An 18,233-nucleotide genomic window follows, 5' to 3' on the forward strand; every position below is an offset into this window, starting at 1 on the left:
CAAAGTCTCACAAGGGGTAGTGTTGTACAGTGGTTGGAGTGTCAAACTAGGCCCTTGGTTCACCTTGATTCAGACCCCGCCCCCCCCCCAGCCAGTTTGGTGTAGTGGTTAAGAGCGCAGGGCTCTAATCTGGAGAACCGGGTTTGATTCCCCACTCCTCCACTTAAAGCCAGCTGGGTGACCTTGGGCGAGTCACAGCTCTCTGGAGCTCTCTCAGTCCCACCTACCTCACAGGGTGTTTATTGCAGGGATAATAATAACATACTTTGTAAACCACTCTGAGTGGGCATTAAGTTGTCCTGAAGGGCAGTATATAAATCGAATGTTGTTGTTATCCATGAAATCCGCTGAATGGACTTAGGCCCATCACACTTTCTCAGCCTAACATGAGATGCTGTGAGAATAAAACAGAAAGGGGACGAACCATGATCATTTGCTCAGCTGAGCTCCTTGGAGGAGATGCAGGATAAACATGGGATAGATGTGTGGAACTCTCTACATGCTCTTGATAATTAAATATGGTACACAAGGCAATTGATTTCATCAGATCTCCCAAGCTAAGCAGGGTAGGTCTTGGTTAGTAATTGGATGGGAGACCTCCAATGAAGACCAAGGTTGCAGAGGCAGGCAATGGCAAACCACCTCTGTTAGTTTCTTGCCATGAAAACCTCATCAGAGGTCGCCATAAGTCAACTATGACTTGAGAGTACTCTCCGCCCCCACACAAGGCAATCTTACTAAAATGGCAGCCCAAGTATATTAAAGGAATTACAATGGAGGTGATTTCTAAGACTAGTTTGTCCCAGCTACAACAATCCTGAGCTCCCATGAAAACAATTCTGTCTTGCCAGACTTTACTGTGTGCCCCATGCATGGTGGAAGTTGCTTTCCAAATTCAATCAATGCCATTCAAGAGCTCAGCAAAGAACTTCACAGTGCAGCTTCCTTTTCCCAGTTCGTACAAGTTAATCACATAGCTCCAGCTAGGACTTACTTTTGCAGTCAGAACCGATAACTATGACTTGCATTTAGGTTGAAGCTTCCTCTTGTCAGAGCCGCTGACAATGAGACAGGAGATAAACCTATTGCATAGACTGCTATTCCCATGGGATCTTTGCTGACAAAGAACAAGTGTCAAATGCTGTATTTAGGCAGGGGCTCCCCTATGGGATGTCTGGTACTATGAGCTGGTGAGTGAAGTGTCACACGTCTGGAGGGCACCAGTGACAAAACATGAAAGGCAATTGGTTCCTGTACATTATTGGAGCCACTTTCATAAAACTCTGTAATTCTGGGAGGAATACATCAGAGTCAGAAACATCACTACATGTGCTGAAAGGCAATCTATTGCCATTCTTCCTTAAAGACAAACACTGCTCCTACAAGGTGATGTTCTTAATTCTCTGATTCTAGGAACTGAGTTGTATTTGATGCAGTGTTCATAAGCCACACATCTTTTTATAGGCTGGGATTTTATATTCTCCATTCCTGATTATTTAAGATCAGCTCCCCAAATTAGTCCAGTGGTCCAGGACAGCTGCAAAATTGTTAAAACATGAGAAGCAGCTGTGGCTGAGTGGAAAAATATATACATATTAGCAACAAAGCCTGTAGTGAGAAAAAAATACAACGGGCTCTAGAAAGGGGAGGGTGGGCAGGTGGGCATTCCCTCCTCCTCCATCACTGATCCCAGCTGGATGAAGGCAGGAGGGTGGGCATGGCCACCTCCTCTGCACCTGATACCAGCCGGGTGAATGGGGGGGCATTGCCTCCTGCTTCACACCTGATCACAGATGAGTGAAGGGGGGTGGGCATTGTCACCTGTTCCACTCCTGATCCTGGCTAGGTGAAGGAGCAGGCCTTGCCGCCTGCTCCATGCTTGATCCCGGCCAGATGAGGTGGGGGTGGGCATTGCCACCTGCTCCTAATCCCAGCTGGGTGATGAAGGGATGGGCATTGCCTCCAACCCTGTGCCTGATTCCGGCTGGGTGAAGGGGGAAGGCATTGCTGCCTGCTCCCCACCTGATTTCGGCAGGTTGAATGGGGGGCAGGCATTTCCTCCTGCTCCATGCCTGATCCAGGCCAAATGAATGGGGGGGGTGGGCATTGCCTCATGCTTCACTCCTGATTCCAGCCCAGTGAAGGGGGTAGGCATTGTCACCTGCTCCTCACCTGATCCCAGCTGGGTGAAGGGGGTGGGCATTGCCACCTGCTCCAATTCTGATCTGGGCTGAGTGAAGGGGGGTGGACATTTCCTCCTGCACTGCAGCTGATCCTAACTGGGTGAAGACGAGGGCAGGCATTGCCACCTTCCCTGCTCCTGATTCGAGCTGCTTGAAGAGGGGATGGGCATTTCCACTTACTCCGCTCCTGATCCCAGCTAGGTGATGGTGGGGGTGGGTGGGCATTGCCACCTACTCCATTTCTGATCCCAGTTGGGTGAAGGCAGCTGGTAGGCATTGCCACCTGCTCCACTCCTGATCCCAGCTGGGTGAAGAGGGGCCAGGCATTGCCACCTGTTCCGCTCCAGATCCCATAAACATACAAGAGGGGCACCACAGAGTATAAGAACCAGAAAGACAAAAGACCTACTGCAGAAGTAATCTATTAAGCTAAATGTTCTTAAAGCACACTGTGCAATAATATAAAATAATAAGTTAGAGATATAAACTTTAATAAATACAATTATTAAGAAGATTCTCTAAACTAATTAAAGTGCAAGGTGCTCCACTTAGCCAAATTCAGTACTCAATGCAAGAATAATAAAGTTCACATCCAGGAACATATATGATATAACAACAATCATACAGTGCAATTCATCAGGAGGTGCCTTTCTATTTCTAGCCAACAATTAATTATGGTCCGGAGTCTTGGAGTCAAGAAGTAAGTTTTCCAAAAATTAGTTCATAGAATTATAATCATTTTTTCTTTTCCTTTATCTCTACTAGGTGCAGATCCAACCCGGAGAAGGCTACAAGGTAGTAGCCATCTTCCAGACATGAAGATCCACAGCCACCAAAAGTTGCTCAACAGGGAGCGCGCTATCCTCCCGTTTCGAATAGGCTTTTCCAAGAGTGTTCAATCAGCAGTTGTCTCCACCTCTGTCTGTTCAATGGTATTACTCACTTCTCTCAAACCACTATATACAGGTATATGGCTATTACCTTGGAGCCTTTGCAGGGAACGGTGTAGCCCGGGGTCATTTCGTAGAAAAAGAGCTGGAGGTACTCATTAGCATAACTCATTAGCATATGCTATGCCCCTTGACATCACCAGAAGTGTGTCATTAGCATAACTGATTTGCATATGCCACACCCCATGACATCACCTATCCTGGCTATTTTGGACCCAATCCTGGTCATTCAGGGCTGAAATTGGGCCCAAAATGGCAAAAAGGGGCTGAAAATGGCTGAAAAGGGACTCAAAATGGTCAGGATCAGGCCACTGCTGAGTGGGAGAGTGATCCACCACCCATCAGAAGCCCGATCCGGGCCATTTTGGCCCCAATCCAGGCTGAAACAGGTCCAGAATGGCTGAGAGTCAGGTGGGCAGGGCCACCTATCATGTGACTTCTTTGGGGAACTGCTGGAACTGCGTTCCTGTGCATTCCCCCTCGAAATAAGCCCTGGGCGTAGCCAGATTGGCTGAGAAATTAGTGAGTTATTGAACCAGATACAGATGACAGAAGGTGCTCCTGGCCACTGCCTCAACTTCAAACACCAAAGTTGGGATCATGACTCTCCCAAGCTTTTAACCTGCTGTGCAAAAAGCCAACTCCACTCTATCCAGGATAGGTGTCTCCAACACCTCTAGAACACCAGCATTACATTTGTCTTGTCTGGATTCAGATTCAATTCATTCTGCCTTAGGGCCAAACTACAAGTGACAAATGCCACTTGAACGGCAAGTGTATTCCTCCTTGTTCACTTGCCCTCCACTTGCTCTCCACTCGATCCACTTGCCATTCAAGTGTCATTCGTCACTTGCAGCTTGGCCCTTAGCCACCTGATCACAGCCTCAGAGCACCAGTTAAAATCAAGAATGACAACTCTGGAGGCTTACATAATGAAATATAGAGCTGGGTGTCATCTGTACATTGATGGGGCCACAGTTTGCTATTACAATATAAGATAGCTTTTAAAATGGATCACTTATCAAGGGGCTTTAATTTATGCACGGTGGATTCGATTAAAGCAGTAGGGTGGGTTCAGCAAGCACTGCACTTATTCCAAGTCTAGTTTCTTAGACAGTATAGACTATCCCAAAATTAAATAATATTTACCGAAAAAGTAGCTTGTAACTGTACATCTATTTTCCAAAACCTCAACATGCAAGTACCTATAGGAGAGTCTGTGAAAAGGGTAAGGTATGTTTTTAAAAAGACTATAATTCATTGACAGAAAAAGGTCATATTTTATATTTTATTATTCATTACCTATTAGAGGTAAAAAGGGTACAAAACACAAGCTTCAATATGTAGAAGACTGTCAGAAAAAGGATCACAAGGGAAGTGTCTCTGAATCAGCCTCAGAAAGATTTTAAAATCACTCTCTGTTGGGTTCCTTATGACTTTCATTCTCTCAAAACCTGCTCCAGGCTTGCCTGCTTGATTGGAACTCCAGACATATCATTTGGCCGTGAAAAATAACCGTGGGGAGGGGGATATGGACCAAGGCCACACTACAGTGTAAATGGATTCTCTTTTCCCTACTGGGGCTCAAGACAACTAGGCAGGGGGATGTTTGAACAGAGGAATGATAAGGTGGAAAGGAAGAGTTAAGCCCCTTCGCTAGCACCTTAGCATCAATGCATAATGCCCTTCCAGGGCTCCCTTGTTTGGAGTCCCAACAACAGCTTTCTAGGATTACACATAGTTTGGTCTGCTTTCAACAGTTAAGTCATTATTGGACTTTATTAAAATTATTATTTAAAAGACTTTCCTGGAGCTGAAGGCAGCTTCCAGCAGCAAACATTTAAAATACATTAAATGACAATTTTCCTAGAGTTCAAAACTTCACAGGATTGGCCATTACCAAACAGACTCTCTCTCTAGCAATACAATCCCTATGCAGAGTTACTCTAGTCTAAACCTGCCCGTTTCTGGGAAGATTGACAGACCGGCCTGCAGAAGATCTTCGGCTGGAGAACCCTTGCACAGGATTGCAGTGCAAGAGTAGACCCACAAAGCAGGGGAGCAAAATGCTGGCCTGGATGGATCTATTATCTCCACGTGGTAGTTGGAGAGCTCCCAGAATTACAACTGATCTTCAGACAACAGAGATCAGTTCCCCTGGATAAAATGGCTGCTCTGAAGAGTGAACTCTATGGCATTATACCCCACTGAGGCCCCTCCGTAACCTTGCCCTCTCCAGGCTCTTCCCCTCAAATCTCCAGGAATTTCCCGACCTAGGCCTGGCAACCTTAATACAAAGGCAGTTTTCAAAGCATCGGCATGGAATCTGGTGAGTCCCTCATTCCGTAAGCAAACCAGCATGCAGAAATCTCTGGGCTTGCTCTTCTCCTCAGCAGTAATGCATTTCTCGACCAGCTATTTCACTGTCATTAACCAGAAGCTTTTAATGTCCTTGTTATGATAGGTGAAGAGTGCTTGTGGCTTTGATTCTCCATTTCAAAGTAAGCTCATAAATGCTTTTATAGTACTAGAGTGGTTAGGGATATTGATCAAACTGTGGAACGGGTCCCTGGTCACAGAGGCACAGGTGGCACATGGAAGTTGAGAGGAATGTGCGTAAAGGAAGAAAACAGCAAAAGCAGACGGGAAGGGAAGATGGTAGATGGTAGATACTGGAGATGAAAGTCAGGAGGAGCCATAAGGAAGTTGTTCATATGCCGTCTGACAGTCAATTAATAGATAAATGGTGGAGTAATAAGATAATGTACGGAAAACTGTAAGCTCATCTTATAAATCACTGCCTGCTGACAAGGAGCATAATACCAGTACCCAGGACACTCTATTCAAATGCAATGTTTCCTCTGAAGTATGGGAATCAGAGGCAGCAATGTCAAGTTTTAGCCAGGATCAAATGCAATAAACATATCACTCAGCTGTGGCAGGACAGGCTTTCATGATATTGTGAAATGACATTTCAAAGGCTTGAAGGTGAATTTTGTTTTTCGCAGCCGCTGAGGTTGAGCCATCTAAGTGCTCCTTCAGCACAAGTCCCACGGAAACGAACATGTAGTTGCCCGTACAGTGTCATTTTACATTTTACATTTTCCTTCATAATAGCGAGCCTTGGGTATTGTCCCACAAAGGATGGGCCACAGCTCAGGATCTTCACAAATCTATGGTCCCCTGGTTGAGTCCCTAGCATCTTGAGGTTTCCTTTGCTCTGGCTTAAAAAAGAAAGTCCCCTGAGCCCTACAAGCTGCACTTGGAAAGAGCATGACGTTGTGTGGAAGCTCAGGAAGCAGGTGGTATTCTCCCTGGTGGTGGCGGGGTGCAGATTTAGAGGGCCAAACTTCTCCCACTAAGTAAGGGTTCCAGATAATGAATGCCAGTAATATTCCAAGCATTTTTTCAGATCAAAATTTAATCTTATTACTGGGTAGGATTGTAAAAAGGCTAAACTGTAGGATCAGCTTGGCTGAACAGGACAGATTTTCCATTGAAATCATAAAGGAGCAATACGTGTCTTCATCAGGAGTTGATTCTTTCCCACATTCAAAAAAAACTCTACAAACTTAGTTTTCCAAGTGGCCCTCAGCTTCTATTTTTATTTCATCATCATAAGCAATAAACATAGATTCTTACCTTGATCCTCTGAAGAAACTGGAGACCTGGAAATAAATGACAAAGGTCAATCAATCTTTTTGTAAGATGAAAAACAGCACAGTTCAATGAAACTGTAGGGATTTCTGCAAGCCCATTAAGTACAAGAGAATTCAAACGATGCCAAACATTCCCACAAATTATATTACAAGCTCTAACAGGTGGTCAGCTTCCATTCCAGCTTCTTTATCATATCTAAATCTTTGCATCAGATTGCATCCTCAGGAACAACTATTGTGTTTCTAGAATACTAGGGGACTGGGAGAGAGAAAATGACGTTCAAATAGCTTATCAGTCCATGAAGTTCATTACACGGTCTTGTACAAATAATGAATTTCTGGGCTAATCTCCATCACAAGTTTTTTTTCTATAGGATAAATGAGATCAATATCATATACTGAGAACTGGTGAAAGAACAACCAGCAACTGTAGTTGTGAAGATTACCCATGGGCCATGATGCTAAACAAACAAATAAGGGGGTTGGGGTATGAAGTGAATTACAACTTAAGCAGCACTTCAGCAGGTGATGAAATAGTAGCTATTCTTATGATAACTAAGACAGGAGAAATAAGGTTTCCTTCCTATGCAAAGCAATATGAGTTCTGTGACTCTTCAGTGCACCCACTCACCTTTAACATTGGTCAATGTAGGTTTATCAAAAATAAAACATCTCTATACCAGTGATTCCCATCTTTTTTGATATGGTGACATACAAGTCCAAATGTACTTCATATGGTGACACCTTCAGGGCTGGCCCAAGAGACTGAGAAGCTACAGAGGTGTGTATGGTTGAGAAGATGCAGGAAGGTGGCAGATGTTGGCAAAGAGGCATGTGCCATACATATCCTGTGGCGGGTAGTAGCAGGGAGGCGCTACAAGGGGCTGGACAAGAGGTTGGGCTGCTAAAGGAGCAGTGCCAAGACAGAGCCTAGGTTCACACACATGCCTCTTTCTCCCCTCCCCTCACTTTTCCATGTGCCAAAAGCTCCCATCTACTCTCCAGACTCCCCCCCCTTCTTCCACCTACTATTGTAAAGTTACTTGTTGCCTGAAAGCTTCCCCTCTTTCATTATTGTTGCAAAGGGGGAGGGGGAGGGGGAGGGGAGAATGTGAGAAGCTAAAAAGGAAGGAAAGGAGAGAAAGAGAAGGGATTGCTGTCCTGAGACCCACTTTCAGAGCCTACGAGCCAAGCTACAAGTGACGCCTGACACAGGTTGGACACTTGTCAGCTTCCCTCAAGTTTTGATGGGAAATGTAGGCATCCTGGTCTTGCAGCTGTAATGGAGAGCCAAGCTGTAAAACCAGGACGCCTACATTTCCCATCAAAACTTAAGGTAAGCTGACAAGTGTCCAACCTGTGTAAGACGTCACTTTTGGATCCCAACCCACAAGTTAGAAAGCACTGTTCTATACGATGGTCATGATGGTAGAAGAAGAAAAAATAGACCCCCATTTGTCTCATTGAAACCTGATTCAGTGAGGCAAATAATAATTATGGCTTAATTCATTTCAGTGCTACATCAACCTTGAACTGGGGGATGGTGTTTTGTGCATGTGTGTGTATGAGTGAGAGAGACAGAGAGATTATACTCCTTATCCTTTAAGAGTTTTCTTCCTGTTTTAGATACCCAATGTGGATAATAAGTGGTCTTATTCTGTGTCCTTAACTTCCAGGGACAGATTAGAGGTTTCCTGTTTACCTTTATGTAGCCTAACTGAACTACTGAAAGCATTCTCAAGACAGGGGTTGGAAGTTCCAAGGCTCATATTACCTTGTACTTCAGCGTCCACACTGGTCCCCCTCATCTGGGCTGGCTCAGGGCTTTATGGCTTCAGTGGAAATTACTGATCTCTCCTAGGTTATAGAGGGCCTATACATATTAAAGATCAAACGCTAAATGCACTTTTCTCTACTGAGCAACAAACTGGTTGGTATGGAATGGACTTTTACAGTTATACAATTATCATGGTTATATCATGATCTGCTTAAGGCATGTTTGGTTCTGATCACTCCTTATAATAAGGGCAGTGGACAAGTAAGACTGGTCCATCCACCACAGACTTCTATTAGAGTTTAGAATTTTCCAGGTAAATTAAACAACAGTTCTCTCAAACGCTTGCTGCAATTTTGAAAGGAGTTGATTTTCCTGTGACTGATGGGATGAAGGTTATCAGCTCAAATGCAAAGGAGAAATTATGTCAGACCCTGGCACCCTTTCTAAGAAGCAGGCTCCTGTTGCTAAGAAAGCCTTCTCTCCATCTACATTGATTGCGTAGCCTCTCAGCCTTTTTTGATTGGCTTGACCTTGACACACTGGATCCTCTTTCTGTATATTCTGTAAATTCCATGCTTAACTACTTCAAAATACCCTGTGTGGGACTGCCCTGGAAGACCATTCAAAATCTTCAAGTGTTTCAGAATGCTACTGTACATTTGTTAACAGGTGTTGGCTAACATACTCATGCACAGCCTACACTGCACTAGTGACACTGGCTGGCCATCTTCTTCCTAGTTTAATTCAAGGTGCAGGTTTTAAACTAATCTTTAAAGTACTTCATGGCCTGAGGACTACACACTTCCCCATATGTGTCTATGTGACAAATGATTTTGGCACTGTTGCCAGTTTCATCAGAGTGTTAAGTAAAAATCATGGCAGATCTCTGTCTTTTGGTGCTACACCTCTGAAGATGCCAGCCACAGCTGCTGGCGAAACGTCAGGAACTACAATGCCAAGACCACGGCAATACAGCCCGGAAAACCCCCAACAACCATCGTTCTCCGGCCGTGAAAGCCTTCGACAATACATCAAAAATCATGGCAGTTAAGAATTAGGCCATTTTTTTACTGGCTTCTTCTTTTTGAAACCAACTCCTTGAAGAGGTGTGGAAACTCACATCCATGATGACATTTTGCACAAGTTTTTAACGGCATTCTTCTTGAAAGGAGTGGGCATGCTTTTTGAAAGGACTGAGAGCCAGTTTGGTGTAGTGGTTCAGCGCAACAGGACTCTAATTGGGAGAACTGGGTTTGATTCCCCATTCCTCCACTTGAAGCCAGCTGGGTGCCCTTGGGTCAGTCACTGCTTCTCAGAGCTCTCTCAGGCCAACCCACCTCATAGGGTGATTGTCATGAGGATAATAACAACACTTTGTGAACTGCTCTGAGCGGGTGTTAAGTTGTCCTGAATGGCGGTATATAGATCGAATGGTGTTGTTGTTTTATCAGTTCCAGGGAATACTGAACAAAGGTGACAACCCATAATTAAATGGATTAGACAATTGTTCACATAGCTCAGAATTTATTGATTTTGCTTATTTATATTCTCAGCCAACATTTGGTTGTTCAGCCAGCTTACAATGATAATAGTATAAAATACAAAAGTGGTTAAAGTATAAATAACCACACTATTTTTTTAAAAAACCAACAGAACCCTTTGAAGTCACCAGCAGATTTTTCAGCATCAAATATACAATAAAACTTGAAATATATTCTAAAATTGCATAACAGAAAATATCTCATTTCCTAAGGATAGCATTACAAGGTAAGTGCACACACATACACATACCACTCATACAAATAACAAATCTAGGAAATGCTTGGAATGAAAGATGACTTAATTTGGTCCCCAAAATTCAAAGATAAGAGACTGTGAGGAAGGCATTACTCAACTAATTCACCACAACCAAGTAGGGCTGTTTCCAGACGGCTTACCTGCACCTAGGACGTCGCGCCACATTTCGGATTGTGCCGGGGAAAACGCGATATTTCGCATTTTTCCCGGCACAATCCAAAATGTGGCGCGACGTCCCGGGTGCAGGTAAGCCGTCTGGAAACGGCCTAGGTCTTGATTTCCACAGCTGCTTTAGTTCTGAAATCTTGGCCATTGAGGCTGTCATTCTTCCTAAAGGAAAATTGCTGGTTACCTCTCATTTGCTTCTGACCCCACAACAGACCTGGTCTGCTTATTGTAAGGCTATTTCCTCATAACCTTTGAGCCAATCTGACAGTATAGTTCCAGAATATATGTAATAGCCCCACTGGCAATATTGTTCTCAGTGCAGACAAGAAATTCCCATAAAATCTTCATATTTTTAATGCAAAGATATGATAGCCTGTTTGAAAGCAAGATATAAAATATTATTTTTGCCAAATCAAGCCAATATTAGCTTCTAGGATTGAGTTCCCCTCAGTGAATCGTCAGTTGGAAAATGCAGAGAGACCAATACAGAGCGCTTAATTAATAGAAAGTCATCTCTTTGCCCTCCCCCAGCCGCTGTGGGTTCCTCTCTCCCATGCTCTACCTCAAGCTGACTTCTGCTGCCCCATAATTGGGACTGCAGCCTCTTTCTCCTCACCTTGAAGGCCGCTGGAGATTAGGCTGCTGCCACCCAGACCTCCTCTTCCTCCCAAATTCTCTCAGTCTCACCATAATCTAAAAAGTCAATTTCTATCTCACATGGAACTTAATGTGGAATAAGAAGACGTAAGAAATGCTCTGCTGGATCAAGCCAAAGATGCATTTACAGGCAAAAGTCGTCTCGCATTTTTTCTTCACGAGCTTTCCCATGGTCTAAGCCCAACACACTCTAGCCCATCCATCACACAGACACTTGTGGCTACTAGTTGCTGATTGACCTGTCTTCTCTGAAACCATCTACTCTTTTCTTTCAAGACATCTAAGGTACCATTATGACATCTGGTAGAAATGAGTTCCATTCGGTTCATTGTGTTGCATGGAGATCAATTAATACCCATAAGAATGCTTAAGAGGCACAGCTTCCGGTCTGCAATTTGGCAACTCCAAAAATACTGCTCTGCCTCATCTTTTGGTACTCCCTGCCCCCAGTCAACGCAGCAACATCAGCGTATAACCCTTACATAACACAGGAAAACTAACAGAATCACTGAGGCAAGTCAGAGGCACCCTGTAAACATAAGAACTCAGAAACAGAGAGGCATGCTGAAACACTACTTCGGCTAATGATTTCCACCATCACTCATAGTCATATTTTGGAAGAGAGTCTGTCAACTCTTTCCTGTATGGTTTCTTTTGCACTGCTTCCTGAGAGAATCAGAAGAAAAGGAGCACATGTTATGTGTTATTAAACCTGTTTGCTTATGAGAACAAGGCTTGGCACCCTATGTAGCCATCCAGTGGCAGAAGAGACGGTCCTTTACAATTACCAAAATTAAAAAAAAAGAAGAAGCTGCATACAATTATTCACTTTGCAGTCATGATGAGCATGCAGTTACTTTAGCATTTTTTAATAGATCTCTATAGCACTGCTGTCACAGCAAGACAGGTAGAGATAATCAGCTCTGCATTCTGAAAAGATGAGGAGGAGGGAAATGCCACGGTAAGTAATACCAAGAAAATTATAAAGTGTACACTCCTGCTAGTGCAATGTTCCCGTTAGAGCCCAGCTGTGGCTAGCAAGCAACGCCAGTGTAGGAATGCTCTGAATTTTGCCGTGAACATGTTTGACTGTCAAACTTACTGTGTTCAAAGTGATTGGATGTGAGCCAATCACTCGACCGCTTTGATTCTTGTCGGGCAGTCACAAATGTCTGCTGGACTGGTTTGCATCAGGTTTTCCCAAACCTGTGCATGCACAAAGATGCTGCTGATTTGAACTGATTGGCAGACAACAGCATCGCTAAAGACTACTTAGCCAACCACCAAAAGGTAAGATTTTATTGAAATACAGCATCTATTGTTGACCGATTTATGTGACTTGTATATGATCTAATTGTCTCTTTAAACAATTCCCGCTGAGCTGAGCAGTAAAGCAGCTAGGGCGGGGGAAGTATTAGAACTCAATCAGGCTGTGAGAGACTGTGCATGCATGAAAAGCCAGTTGTGCTGTACTGCATGGCTAGCAAGGAATACAGTGAAACAACTTGTTGAACACCAACGAACAGACAGACAAGCTGCCAAACCAATAATTGAAAAATCAGGCCTCTTTTCACAACCAACAAACAGGATACAATCCAAACTGGAGGGTGTTTTGAGCACCTCTACTTTAGTGTACTCTGGGCCTGAAGAATGTCCTGCTCAGAGCCCCAGTGGTAAGGGGCTTGAGCAAGAAAAAAAATACCACTCTAGATTGACTAGAGGGAAAAACAGAAAGTCACACTCCTAGTACTCACACTAGGTGTAGCCAATACAGAGGCGTCATACTGCTTATGTATCAAAGAAGTCCATTTTCTTTTCTGTACTCGTAGAGGGCCCTGAGCTGGATAGCCCAAGCAAGCCCGATCTCATCAGATCTTGGAAGCTAAAGAGAGTTGGCTTTGGTTAGGAAATGGATGGGAGACCTCCTAGGAAGACCAGGGTTGCTATGCAAAGGCAGGCAATGGCAAATCACCTCTCTTAGTCTCTTGCCTTGAAAACCCCAGCAGGGGCCGCCATAAGCAAGCTATGACTTGATGGGAATGTTCTCCACCACCCCTCACAGAGGGCTCTGAGACACCAACAGACTCAGTCCACTGTAATTCTTTAGGCTAGATTCCCAGCCAAGTGCCTGGTTGAGTGCCAGACAGAACCCACCACAACTAGTCTAGAAATAAAGGCTCAGTTTCTCTAAAGGTCCTCAACTGAAGGTCATTTCTGACCAAGGTAGTTTCAGTATTAGAATAGCATCTTCTCCAGCCAGACACTTCCAGATGTTTTTAAGAACATCCCCTTGGTATGCAGGAGGCTTGAGGGCTGAGAGAGACGACAGTGCAGGAATGTATTTGCACAGAAGGAGTTTGCATTGTGGAGCTTGGTGGATGAGATGTGAAGATTCACGGAAATTCAACCAGCCTCCTCCAGGCACATTCTAATTCCAGAAATTCCAGCAACTGGGTACATTATGCATAAAGACAAAAGCCTCCAGAGAAATGTCAAGCTGAAGTAAAGCAGCTATTTTTAACCGTGTAACTGAAACCCTCTGCTACCCAGACTATTTTAAAGTGAGCCTTTTCGAATTATTGTACATCTATTGGGTGTTATTGTTCTCTTCTTCTTTGCTACTCAGGTAACACAGTTCTGCATACTCACTAATTTACTTGGAACGGATTTCTGCTAGCTAACCAGCTAAGGAAAAGGGAAATACTTGCAATGAGTTCTATAGAACTAGAAGTGTGCAACTTTGCTCAGGACAGCACTGTGATTTAGGGGTGGGGGGAACCTCTGTTCAACTGCATCTTACTCTCTCAGTTCCTATATTCCTTATCTGCATGCTTTAATTCCCACAATATCAATTACGTTTGCTTCAAAGTACTCCTGAATCTCAGAACCGCAGCTAGGGTTGCCACCTCCAACAGGGAACATTCTTGGAGATTTGGGGTTGGGACCTGGGGACAGCAGAGTTTGGGAAGAGGAGAGAGCTTAGTGGAGTGTGATGCCATATAGTCTGTTCCCTGAAGCTGCCCCATAGTCCGGAGATCAGTGGCAATTTTGGGAGACCTCCCAGGCCCCTGCTGAAGACTGGCAGCCTAACACCTATAACGTATGCTGCAGTTCTGCAACACAGTGACAACTGGGGGGAAATGTATTTAAGATTTAAAGCCACAAGAAGACCTCAGAGAGGGTGCTTAACTCTCATCATGTTTGCCTGACCCAAAATGTCCCCAAGACAGTCAACGGTTTGTCCTGTTGAGGAAACTTACATGCAGGCATCAGAACACGCCCATTTCCCCAGAGGGGCAAACAGCAGCTCTTTGATCCGGTTTCTGATTTGATTTAATTTAATTTATTAGATTTATATTCTGCCCTCCCCACACCAGCAGGCTCAGGACAGATTACAATTTGCACACAATTTAAAATACATTTGACAATTCATAAGTTTAAAATTATAAATTATAAAACAACTAAGATGTCAAAGGTTAAAAATACATATGTATATACACCGCGGCACAATAAAATACACTATACACATACACAGCGGCACCACCTTTTAGCCATCACCAGAGCATTAACAGAGAGTACTCAACAGATGGAGGATGTCACTAGTAGTGGGGAGAGCACAACTCATGCTCGACCGGACAGGGGGGCTCCGCCTAACACCAACCATACGCCTGGCGGAACAGCTCCGTCTTACAGGCCTGGCGGAAAGATAACAAGTCCTGCCGGGCCCTGGTCTCATTAGACAGAACGTTCCAGCAGGCTGGGGCCAGGACCAAGAAGGCCCTGGCCCTGGTCGACGCCAGGCTGGCCTCCTTGGGGCCAGGGACCTTCAGCAGATATTTACCATTGGAGCGAAGAGTTCTCTGGGGTTCATATGGGGAGAGGCAGCCCCACAGATACGCCAGCCCCAGTCTGCATAGGGCTTTATAGGTTAATATCAGAACCTTGAACCTGATTTGGTACTCCACCGGTAACCAGTGCAGCTGATGCAATACTGATTAGGGAAGCAGTACGAAGAGATATGCATACACCTCTTCCTGCACACCACAGTCCCAATCTGAATCGGGCCCGCATATACTTGGTAGGCATATAACTCCAGAACATTTCTCTGTAACTTATGAACTGGCCCTTACCTATAGCACCAAGAGCAACAGCTGGAAAAGAAGAAGAAGAACTAGTACTAAAGATGAAGGACTGGGGGGAAAGGAAATTTGTCAAAGGAAATTTGACCAAACTCTCACACTTTGCAAGAAAATACCTTTTAATACAAGTGAGAATTATTTGAAAGATGATTTTTTTTAAAAAAATGCAGATCCTACAAGGGTAAAAATAAATCCTTCAGAGAGAGACATGATGGTTGCAGGAATGAAATCTGCTCAAGAGGAATATTTGATAGTTCACCTACAGACTTATAAACCTGTGCCAGGCTATATTTTATCCATACTCAAATAGTGTCCAAGGGATATGTCTCCACTGGAAAACATGAAAAGGTATATTATGGTACCTGTAAAACTAACAGTTTTATTGTGGCAAAGGATGTTTCTGATTAAATAGGCTCTAGTGCACTTATAGTTTATGCCACAATAAATCAGTTGGCCTTTTAGGTGCCACAAGCCTTCTTTCTGTTGGTGCTCTAATAGACTTACACACTTCCACTGAATTGTTCCATGTTTCCAAAAGCCTGATCATTTCTTCCTTTCGATATAGCATCAAAAACAGTAGTGATAATATCTAGCAAACAACAGCACCATCCAAACCAGGGAGAGTATTTCACAAATCATATGAAATCCCATTCTATGAAGGAAGTCTAGCTATTTATTTGTCTGCCAATTTCCAAATGCCATCCTGAGATTTCTGGTATCATCTGGATGCAGCAATCCAAGCAGTGCAATTTTAGCTCTTTATTAAATGCTTTGATTTGGACTTTCCTGGCATTTTCCTAACTCCCCTCTGCTTCGGTCTCCATCTGTACACATAACTACTGTAACAGATTGGTCTGCAATAGAGTGCAGTGTCGAAAAACCTCTGAAGTATACTGTGGAATTGAAATTGCACATTAAAAGGAAAGGGCAGCAACTCTGGTGCATTTCTCCCTCTGCTTCTTGGGTCATACCTCACATTCGTTCAGTATTTTTTTGCCCCAGCTATCTTCTGCGATTTACTTTTTCTACTCAAATTTTGAGCCAAGTTAGAGAATAGAGAAGTTATACAAGGTGCCAGCCTTGAAGTTTTAGTGCCACCTAGAGGGCATCCTATGAAGCTAAACAAGAAGAAAAGGACACTAGGAGGAGAAAGACTCATAATTAAGTACAAATAAGCAAACTACACAACAACTTATGTTTCATTTCAGGAGAAATGAAAACATATTTACATTAGCCAGAGCCTCAATATCTTCTGGAAGAATCATAGGAACAATTAAATGAAAACCCAGTTTATTTATAAATCAGAATCTAATTGTAAAGGTTTCCCTGGACTGTACCACTTCAGACTGCAGGTTTAGGGTCGTTTTTCATCCTCTCAGAGAAAATGTTCAAAATGTAAATAATGACACCTGAAGAGGTAGAGTGAATAACCTTTGCCCTTGATCTGAATAAGGACCACAAAGGTTAGGGTTCATAAACAGCAAGTGGTGGCACAGATTCTATATAGAAAATGGCTGTTTTGGGGGGGAAGACAGACATTTTCAAGTGGGATAAGAAGAGGGATGGGGGGCATGGATGGAGATGAGAGTTGAGTCAAACTTTAAGGAGGAAGAAGGCCAACAGGATCGTGAAGAAAGGTAAAGATATGAACAGAGCCTGAAGAAAAAATCTGGACAGCTGAATGAGATTCTTCCTACCTCTTACACTGCAATCCTAAACAGAATTATTCCAGTATAAGTTGCAGTGTTAGAGGGTAAGTTTTAGACCTGGGGTATCACGCATCTCATTTTCCTTTGCTCAGATGTTGTTAGTCAGATGTTGCTCAGCTGAATGCTTTATGTTTTTGTTTGAACCAGTGACAAGTAAGGTTAATTTTTCTTACTGAAATGGGTCTCTGTACCCTCTTATAAAAGCAGGCACAGAGAGTTGGTTGAGGCCCAGGCCAGCCATTATTCACTTTTAAGTTAACAGCATGATAGGTTCTAGCTGACATTATGAAATGATGGTTTCTGCTTTGGATAAACTGAAGTGAAATCTCTTGTTTTGTAGAAGTATATACCTTCCTTAGCCAGCATTTATTTATTTACTTTATTTATCGCACACCTTTCTCACTGATAGATCAAGATGAGTAGCCATGTTAGTCTGTCTGTAGCAGTTGAAAAGAGCAAGAGTCCAGTAGCACCTATAAGACTAATATCATTTGTGGTACGGTATGAGCTTTTGTGAGTCACAGTTAGAGATGGGCACGATCCAAAAAAAAAATACCGAATAAGCCGTTCGTGGATCCGGGCCACTGCCGAACCCAGGCCACCAATTCTAACCGATCAATTCCTGTTTCCGGTCCGGAATCAGGAAGGCCAAAGCGGGAGGGTGCCCCGCTGTTTCCAGCAATATAGGAATGTTGGTTGGTGGCAGCAGCCGCCAGGCCCAGCGGGCAGGGGGAGGTGGCGATGAGCCGCCTCCCTTCGGGGAGGGAGGGGACATTCATACACACACACACACACTTAGAGTAGAGGGGGGGAAGTTTTTAACCCAGCAACGAGCCACCTCCCCTCAGGGAGGGGACATTCCCAGGGCCGGATCTATGGTTGCCAGCGCCCAGGGCAACCGTAGTCAGGCTCTTGCGTGTGCGCATGCGCGCACACGCTCCTGGGTCCCCCCCCCCCGCCCATGCAGCAAGCCGGCTGTCCCAGTGTGCTGTGGAGCTGGCGGCAGCGTGAGTGGCTCAGCAGCTGTCCGCACCGTTCACCTGCCCCGCAAGACAAGAGGCAGCCGGCTTGCCCGGGTACCCCTTGTCCTGGGGAAAGGCAAACGGTGCAGGCGGCCTCCCAGCCTCCCACGCTGCCTTTTGCCTTTCCTTTGTGCCCATGGCTTCAGAACACCCCCTTCCCCCTCCCTCCCCT

At 44.3% G+C, this 18,233-nt stretch overlaps 1 protein-coding gene across 2 annotated transcripts in view; it reads right to left on the reverse strand.

The window, feature by feature from the left end:
- DGKI (diacylglycerol kinase iota) overlaps positions 1 to 18,233 on the reverse strand; it is a 335,998-nt gene that overhangs the window by 33,917 nt on the left and 283,848 nt on the right. For both annotated transcript variants that reach the window (XM_054988623.1, XM_054988624.1), the window contains one exon: positions 6,776 to 6,801. In XM_054988623.1, coding sequence (XP_054844598.1) covers positions 6,776 to 6,801 — 26 coding nt within the window. The remainder of the gene's footprint in view (positions 1 to 6,775; positions 6,802 to 18,233) is intronic.

Source organism: Eublepharis macularius, chromosome 9 (genome assembly GCF_028583425.1).
Source record: "Eublepharis macularius isolate TG4126 chromosome 9, MPM_Emac_v1.0, whole genome shotgun sequence".
Taxonomy (NCBI): Eukaryota; Metazoa; Chordata; class Lepidosauria; order Squamata; family Eublepharidae; genus Eublepharis; species Eublepharis macularius.